This window comes from Athene cunicularia (genome assembly GCF_003259725.1).
Source record: "Athene cunicularia isolate RWA chromosome 23 unlocalized genomic scaffold, athCun1 chr23_part1, whole genome shotgun sequence".
Classification (NCBI taxonomy): Eukaryota; Metazoa; Chordata; class Aves; order Strigiformes; family Strigidae; genus Athene; species Athene cunicularia.
In genome coordinates this window covers 2,459,786-2,466,910 of record NW_020799130.1, presented here as the reverse complement: position 1 = coordinate 2,466,910, position 7,125 = coordinate 2,459,786, and the positions used below count along the sequence as shown (strand labels likewise).

General features: G+C 56.3%; 3 protein-coding genes across 5 annotated transcripts in view; 1 reads left to right on the top strand and 2 right to left on the bottom strand.

Moving 5' to 3' along the window:
- Positions 1-167, bottom strand: part of TMEM234 (transmembrane protein 234) — a 3,406-nt gene extending 3,239 nt beyond the window's left edge. For all 3 annotated transcript variants that reach the window (XM_026863257.1, XM_026863258.1, XM_026863256.1), the window contains exon 1: positions 133-167. In XM_026863257.1, coding sequence (XP_026719058.1) covers positions 133-145 — 13 coding nt within the window. In that variant the 5' untranslated portion in view covers positions 146-167. The remainder of the gene's footprint in view (positions 1-132) is intronic.
- A 3-nt stretch (positions 168-170) lies between these two features.
- Positions 171-4,507, top strand: EIF3I (eukaryotic translation initiation factor 3 subunit I). The gene is made up of 11 exons (XM_026863253.1): positions 171-229; positions 424-516; positions 651-738; positions 1,312-1,377; positions 1,764-1,913; positions 2,022-2,149; positions 2,429-2,539; positions 2,950-3,039; positions 3,384-3,457; positions 3,646-3,738; positions 4,070-4,507. The coding sequence occupies exons 1-11, from the start codon at positions 227-229 to the stop codon at positions 4,149-4,151; spliced, it is 978 nt and encodes a 325-aa protein (XP_026719054.1). The 5' UTR covers positions 171-226; the 3' UTR covers positions 4,152-4,507.
- A 54-nt stretch (positions 4,508-4,561) lies between these two features.
- Positions 4,562-7,112, bottom strand: LOC113488209 (myotubularin-related protein 9-like). Its single transcript, XM_026863252.1, has 6 exons — positions 6,874-7,112; positions 6,583-6,744; positions 6,356-6,497; positions 6,038-6,258; positions 5,765-5,916; positions 4,562-5,607 (listed from the first exon to the last, which is right to left on the bottom strand). The coding sequence occupies exons 1-6, from the start codon at positions 7,086-7,088 to the stop codon at positions 5,447-5,449; spliced, it is 1,053 nt and encodes a 350-aa protein (XP_026719053.1). The 5' UTR covers positions 7,089-7,112; the 3' UTR covers positions 4,562-5,446.
- Positions 7,113-7,125: the final 13 nt, after the last annotated feature.

Here is a 7,125-nt window from a genome sequence, read left to right as displayed (position 1 = left end):
GGGGACGCCCCACCGCAGGCCCGGCCGCCTGTGGCCATGTTCTCCCCTCAGGGAAGGCCCCACAGGGACCCAGCCGGTGGCCATTGCCCTTCCCCAGGGAGAGCCCCGCTCCCCGCAGCCCCGGAAGCTCACCCACGGCCGCCATAGCGGCGGTGACGTATTTCCGCCGCGCGCACCCTCTGACCCGGAAGCGATCGCGCCGGCCTCTCGCCTCCGCGCTGCCGCCATGGTGAGAGCGGGCCCGGGGGTAGCGACCGGTGCTCGGGCGGCGCAGGGCCCCCGCGATGGGGCTCCTGGGCCCCGGGAGTGCGGGGGGGAGTTGACACTGCCGCCTCCCGACTCCTCCGTGGCCCGGGAGCCCCGGTCTGGGCGCTGAGGCCGCGCCTCGCCCGAGGCACTAAATGGCGTCTCCTCCCTTCGCAGAAGCCGATCCTGCTGCAGGGCCATGAGCGCTCCATCACGCAGATCAAGTACAACCGGGAGGGAGACCTGCTCTTCACCGTGGCCAAAGATCCCGTGAGTGCGGCGAGCCCTGCCCGTCCTTCCCCGGGTGAAAACCAGCCCCCACCGGGATAGTTGAACGGCTCTTCATCAGTCCCGTTAATTAATCCGTTTGGTAAGAGGGGTGCTTGCTTATTTCCTTCTCCCAGATTGTCAACGTGTGGTATTCCGTGAATGGAGAGAGGCTCGGCACCTACAACGGCCACACAGGAGCCGTCTGGTGCGTGGACGCAGACTGTATCCTTTGATCGCAGAAACCAGTTTGTCTGTCCCATATGTTTTCTTTACAGTGATTCACTTGAGCCGATTGCTCCCAACTGCTGCGCTGTTCCCTCTATAAGGGAGATACAGTGTGTTTAACTCTTCTGCTGTCTCTCCCTTACTCCATTTTTTGGGTGTTTTTCTTTCTGGGCTGTTGTTTGAAGTAACATGCGCAGTGTTGCTCTGTCTGCTCTTGTTTGTGCATCGTTGCTTTTGCTGTGGTGGCCCTGGGAGCTCAGGGAAGGCGTCTTGAGTTGCAGAGGGTCTTCCATCTCCTATGTGGGCAGCAGGTAGTGGAGACAAAAATGTGTTAATGCAAGAGCTGCAGCCTTTTTCTTTAACATTTCAAGAGGAAAGTTGTGGGGTTTGTAATGGGAGCGCTCAGACTCTGTGTTTGTCTTTACTGGAGTATTGCTGGTCTTGGAATGGATGTTGCCCAGTCTCTGTGTGATACAGCTTTTTAATCTTGTGTATAAATATTCTCTGGGTACCTAGAAACTAGCTTTTTGGGGCTGAAAACGTGCTGGTATTCCCTAACTGGTGACCTAGGGGACACACGACATGTGCTCACTGGCTCTGCGGATAACAGCTGTCGGCTCTGGGACTGTGAAACAGGTAAAACTCTTCTCTCCCCACGTAGCTGCATTTGAGTCACGGCTCTGTCCTGCTGTGAAGTCTGCTAAGCCTGGAGGACGTGGTGTCAGCATAACATAACATGAACATGGCTGTTTGCCCCTCTGGAAGAGGTTTGAATCCGAGCTCAGGCTGCTGGAGGGGAGGGTTTCTGTATGTGCCTGGTTTCTAGTGAATATTTAGTGAATTTACTCACTCTGTGACCCAAGTAGTCAAAACTTTTGGCCAGACTTTGCAGCTCACCAAACTTGCTTGTCAGCTACACCCGATGCTCTCATCCTCCCTCTGACCCTGCTGTTCAGCTGCTCGTTTTCATTAATTTTGCAGTAAAATACCCAGTGAAGTGACGGTTTCTGCTCTGTGTTCAGGAAAGCAGCTCGCCCTGGTGAAGACCAGCTCAGCGGTGAGGACGTGTGGCTTTGACTTTGGAGGAAACATCATCATGTTTTCCACGGACAAGCAGATGGGGTATCAGTGTTTTGTGAGCTTCTTTGACCTCCGGGACCCCAGCCAGATCGGTGAGGAATCTGGGCCAGCGTCTGCACCAGGGAATAAGGGGAAGCGTTGAAGTGCTGGAGCCGGTGCCACTGTGTCTGTCTGTCTGTCTCCTTCCTTCCTTCCTGCAGAGAACAACGAGCCTTACATGAAAATTCCCTGCAGTGACTCTAAAATCACTAGTGCTGTGTGGGGCCCTCTGGGAGAGTTCATCATTGCAGGACATGAGAGTGGAGAGCTGAACCAGTTCAGTGCCAAGGTCAGTCAGATAAAGAACAGCATCTCCCTCGGGCAGCAGTGCCTGTGGGAGGATATTGCAGCATTCCTGTTACGATCGTGGGACAGAATACGGGCTTTTTGGCTCAAACCAGCACTCTCGTGGGAGGATAGTTAAAATACGCAGCTCCCTTGAGCGAGGCTGATGTACCAACATCTGCCCTGCTGCTGACAGTGACGTTTCCTAAATTAGTGTTAATGAGGAGGTTGCGTGTACATTCGCTTCACTTGCCAGCACGCTGAAACTGCCTTTACCCTTCAGTCAGGGGAGCAGCTTTCAAACATCAAGGAACACACCAAGCAAATCAACGATATTCAGACCTCCAGGGACATGACCATGTTCATCACTGCCTCCAAGGACAACACAGCCAAGGTGAGGCCTCTCGTTGGAAACACAGCAGACTGTTAATGTTTGGTTGCCAGGACCTCTGCTCAGAGCCGTGGCTATCACAGAGGTTTGCTCCTTAGAAATTTGAGCAAGCGGAAAGTCAAAGCTTAGTGGGAAAGCTCAGGGAGAAAGAAGAGGTGCCATATTAGTGACCAGGCATTTGAAACCCCGTTGCCAAAATATATGTGTACTTTGCTGTATCTGGAAGGTGGTAGAGGTGAGATTTACCTTAGGCCAGTATTTTGGGACTCTGGGGGAATGTATTTGAGATTTGGGTGCCCATGAGTGTCTGCAGGGCTAACATCTGCCTGGGTGAGGCCTAGCAGCTAGATTTGTGTGAGGTAATTGTGCTGGCAGCCCTCTTGCAGAACAACTCTCTCCCTTTTGCCTCCTAGCTATTTGATTGCACGACACTTGAGCATTTGAAGACATTCCGGACAGAACGACCAGTGAACTCTGCTGCACTCTCCCCCATTTTTGATCACGTAAGAATGAGTTTGTAACGGTTTTACTGTGACCCCGTGTTGTCCCAGGTAGCTAAAGTCCACCTAAAAAAACAGTCCACCTAAAAAACATGACTGCAGGGTGGGTCTGGGGAACTTTACTGCAGTCTGGTGCAGGGAATGTGGCTTTGTGTCCTCAGATTTTCAAATGAGTGTGTCTGGGAGGTGGGAACTGCTCCGGGGCTGGAGTCAGGCCTGCTCATGAGTTTGTGGGATCTGCTGGCTTAGGAGGAGGATTCCCCAAGGCTTGGCTATTTCCTCTCCCTGCTGCTGCTGGGCGCGTGGTGTAAGCAGCACTGAAGTGTTGTGGCTTCTCTCCTTGGCAGGTCGTGCTCGGTGGTGGGCAGGAGGCCATGGATGTGACCACGACCTCTACCAGGATTGGCAAATTTGAGGCCAGGTTGGTCCTTTTCCTCTGGCAGGGCCAAGTCCTTACCGGGAGGACTCCTGACAGCCCTGGGATGCTCTTCCCAGAGCAGTGTTGGAGGAGTTTTAAACTTGCAGAAATTTTTTTGAGGAAACCCTGACTGTGTCCCTAACCAGGCTCCTGACTTCTTGTGATAAATTAAATCATCTTCCTTCTCCCAGGTTCTTCCACTTGGCTTTTGAAGAAGAGTTTGGCAGAGTGAAGGGTCACTTCGGTCCCATAAACAGCGTTGCTTTTCACCCTGACGGGAAGAGGTGAGGATCTCTGTGGGTCTTGCAGTGTGCCCCAGTCAAGCCTAACCCCCCTTGGTTCGGGTATGGCTGGGCTCAAGGAGCTCTGCAGTGGGAACAGAGCCAGCACCTTCCTTAATTCTCCCATCCAAGCCCTGCTGCCTCCCCCGTTTGGCCCGGGGGTTCACTTACGTCCTGCTGCACATTTTAGCTGTGTCACTGATACTTTTTTTTTTTTTTCCTCTCGTGACTCCTTTAGTAGTTTCTGGAGGAGGTTGTGAGAACTGTTTGGTGTAAACCTAGAGGCAGTGAGCTCCTGACAATACTGGTGACTTTTGTCTTTCCTCCTGTACAGTTACAGCAGTGGGGGTGAGGATGGCTACGTTCGCATCCACTACTTCGATCCCCAGTACTTTGAGTTTGAATTTGAAGCTTAAACGAAGACTTCCTCTCCTCTTCTCTCCTCCTCCAATCCACTGCCCAGTCCGTCGGCTCCTGCGTAGAACTGTTGTAAGGCCTGAAGTTAGTCCGCTCTGCAGGAGGCAGCGGGAGGCGGTTAGCAACAAATTCAGGGGCTTTGTGAAGGTGGGGAACAAGAAATCCAACCGCCTCAAAAGGGCAAGACTGGCTTTCACAGGGGGAAAGGAGTGAAGGCAAGGAAGGGAGTTGGGTTGGCTGCCTGCCTGCCCCTGGCCATGTGAGCTTCCTACCCCGCTGGGCATATTTATACAGGGGGGGAGAAAAAAACATCATCAGGAAATAAATAGAAATCTTATAAACACAAGGAAAAGCACCGCTGTGGGGTGGTTTTGGTTTGTTTGTTGTTTGGTTGTGGTTTTTTTTTTCCTCATTTTGGAACAAAATTATCCTGAGTGCTTTGCTTTGTTGGCCATGCCTGGCTCCCCACCCCTGGGCAACCAGCAGTGCTGTGGCTCCTGGGGCCTCTGTCCACCCCGGGTTAACCCTTTCCTGGGAGGAGCAGCAGCTCTGCTTCAGGTCTGGCCCGTTACAGGCTGGAAACGCAGCAGCCAGTCATTGTTTTCCAGCTGACACACACACACACACACCCAGTTCTGGTGCTTTTTGTTTATTTGCTGGGCTGACCCTGAGCCAACTTTCCTCATGGAACAGTTATTTCCTGCGCTAGGACACTTGTGCTGCAAATCCTCATCCTTCCAGCCCTCTCACCCTGTGTCTGTCTGTCTCGAGGGGTGGTTTCTATCTTTTTCCTTCCTCGAAACTGGGTTCAAGGGCAGATTTCCTGGGCTGGCTCCCAGCTGGGAGCGACTGACGCAACGCTTAAACTGCAGCCAGTGTGCCCTTAGTGGAGAGGTTGTTGAGATTTTAGTGTGTTTTGCTGCTTAGTTTTCCCTGGGCCGGGTGTGCTGTGGTGGGAGCTTCGGGGGGGTGATTGCTGCTGGGCACATCAACCTCCCCCTGTGCTTCTGCTCCCCCGAGGGTCCAGGTACAGGGTCCAGGTAGAGCACTGGGGAGGAGAGTGGGAGCGCGGCTGCTCCTGCCCCTACACAAGAGCAGAAACGCAGATGTGAGCTGCGAGAGAGTGCGCTTTACTGAAACCTCAGGCTGCCCAGCCCCGAGGCTGCGAAAGGGGGGCTGTGCCCCCCTCCCAGAGCTGTCCTCTGGCTCTGTGGGGCCTGTGTCCTGCACAGCGCTTCCCACGGCGTCGCCTTGGCCCGGCAGCCCGCGGGGACCCAGTTCCTCACGCTGCCCTTCATCTTGCATTCTCCGGTCGGGCAGTGGGGTCAGAGAGGGACCGGCTCAGCCTGTTCCCTGCGCTGTCCTTGGGGGGCTCGCTGCCCTCTACTAACCACTGGATCTCTGCCCAGGCCTCATCCAGGTACTGGGATGAACGGATCCAGCGGAAGAATAAACCTAGGAGAGAAGGGGCTGTGACTTCTTTGAGCAGGGAAGGGGCTGTGACTTACTTCAGCTGTGCCGTAGCCTTGTCAAGAGAGGGAAAAGCAGAGCAGCTTTCCCTCCGCCAGCCCAGCTCAGAGCTGAGGCTGGGCCTGAAGAATATAGGACTCACCTTGCCAGAGCTGGATGCTCTGGGGCTCAACCGAGGGCCAGATAACCAGGGCGTTGGGCGAGTAGAGAGGGTTCAGGTACTTCTGCCTCTCCCCAGGCTGGTTCAGCCACGCCCAGAGGGAGTGCGTGTTCTCCTTCACTTTACACAGGCACCTACAGGAGAGTCGAGACGCGTTTCAGTTCCCTGCCAGGGATTGTGAGGCTGAGTTTGACCCAAGCTGTGACCGGGAGGGCAGCGGGAAGGTGGGGGCAGCCCCTCCATCCCCCAACTTGCCTCTCCTTCTCGTTGTTGCAGAGGAAGGTGCCGTAGGCGGAGGCATAGGCGTTGTCAAAGAGGGTGAGGAGGAGGCGCTCGCTGAACTCCAAGGAGAAGGGGAACTGCCGGCTCAGCTGCCACACGCAGTCGAGGAAGAGGAGGAAAAGCGGCGCCTCCTGCTTCAGCCGGGCGTGGGAGTAGGCAGAGTGGGCGCAGCGGAGGTGGAAGGGGTGACCGGCCTGTGGGGACCCCCCAGGGGGAATTGGGGTGAAGGGGAGCTCAGGGCTTGCCCTGCCCGGCTGGGATCCCCGTTGCCCTCACAACTGCTGCTCTCACCTCGATCCACTCCCGCTCCAGCAGCCCCTGGAAACCCGCCAGCGTGCGGCAGGACGGGTCCAGGATCACCTGGGCCAGCGCCGTCACCAGCAGGGTCGTGTCCGTCCCTTCCGCCCCGTGCACCAGCACGTTGGCCTCCTCCCTGCGGGCGGTCCCAGGGCGATGCCTGAGGTTTGGGAAAGCGTTGAAAGGGGAGGGGAAGCGGGGCATCACCCCCCAACCCTTACCTGTCCATGCACTGTGCGGCCAGGCAGGCCGTGCTCAGGGCTGCCTTGACGTGGCTCAGCCAGCGGCAGCTCTCCAGGCGGTTCAGCCACCGGTCCATGTTGATTGTGGTGTCGTTGCAGGCGTCCACCAGCTTAATAAAACTCTCCTGCAGCTGGCGGCCTCTGGGGTGGCAGAAAGCAGCGTGAGGCGCTTGGCGAGTTTTTTAGGGGGAGCTGGAATCCCCGTGCTGTTGGCAGGATGGGGTGATCACCCGTGTCGTGAGAGCGGCAGGTCTCAGCACAGCCCCTCACCTCTCCAGGGGCCGGTGCAGCCTCCTCCACTGCGGGTAGGAGGATTTGGGCTCCGTGCCCCCCCCTGTCATCCGTGCCTGCTTCGCCGCCTGGGCCGACCGCGTGTCGATGATAAAACCCCGCTCGCCCTCATCCAGGACCGTTCCCAGCAGCACCTCGTCCTCGCGGCAGCGCTTTCGGTTGGGGCCCGTCAGCGGCTGGCTGCTGCGGAGCATCGCCTGCGGGGCGAGGGGCGGCGGGCAGCCAGAGCTG

Bases quoted from the DNA above. Each gene is read 5' to 3' on its own strand.
- LOC113488209 (XM_026863252.1), bottom strand. From the start codon at position 7,088: ATGCTCCGCAGCAGCCAGCCGCTGACGGGCCCCAACCGAAAGCGCTGC. The intron at 6,498-6,582 runs GTAAGGGTTGGG...GACCGCCCGCAG, and splicing joins GCCGCACAGTGCATGGACAG to GGAGGAGGCCAACGTGCTGG. The intron at 5,608-5,764 runs GTGAGTCCTATA...CTTCTCTCCTAG, and splicing joins GAGCATCCAGCTCTGGCAAG to GTTTATTCTTCCGCTGGATC.
- EIF3I (XM_026863253.1), top strand. The intron at 517-650 runs GTGAGTGCGGCG...TCCTTCTCCCAG, and splicing joins TCACCGTGGCCAAAGATCCC to ATTGTCAACGTGTGGTATTC. The intron at 739-1,311 runs GTATCCTTTGAT...CTGGTGACCTAG, and splicing joins CTGGTGCGTGGACGCAGACT to GGGACACACGACATGTGCTC.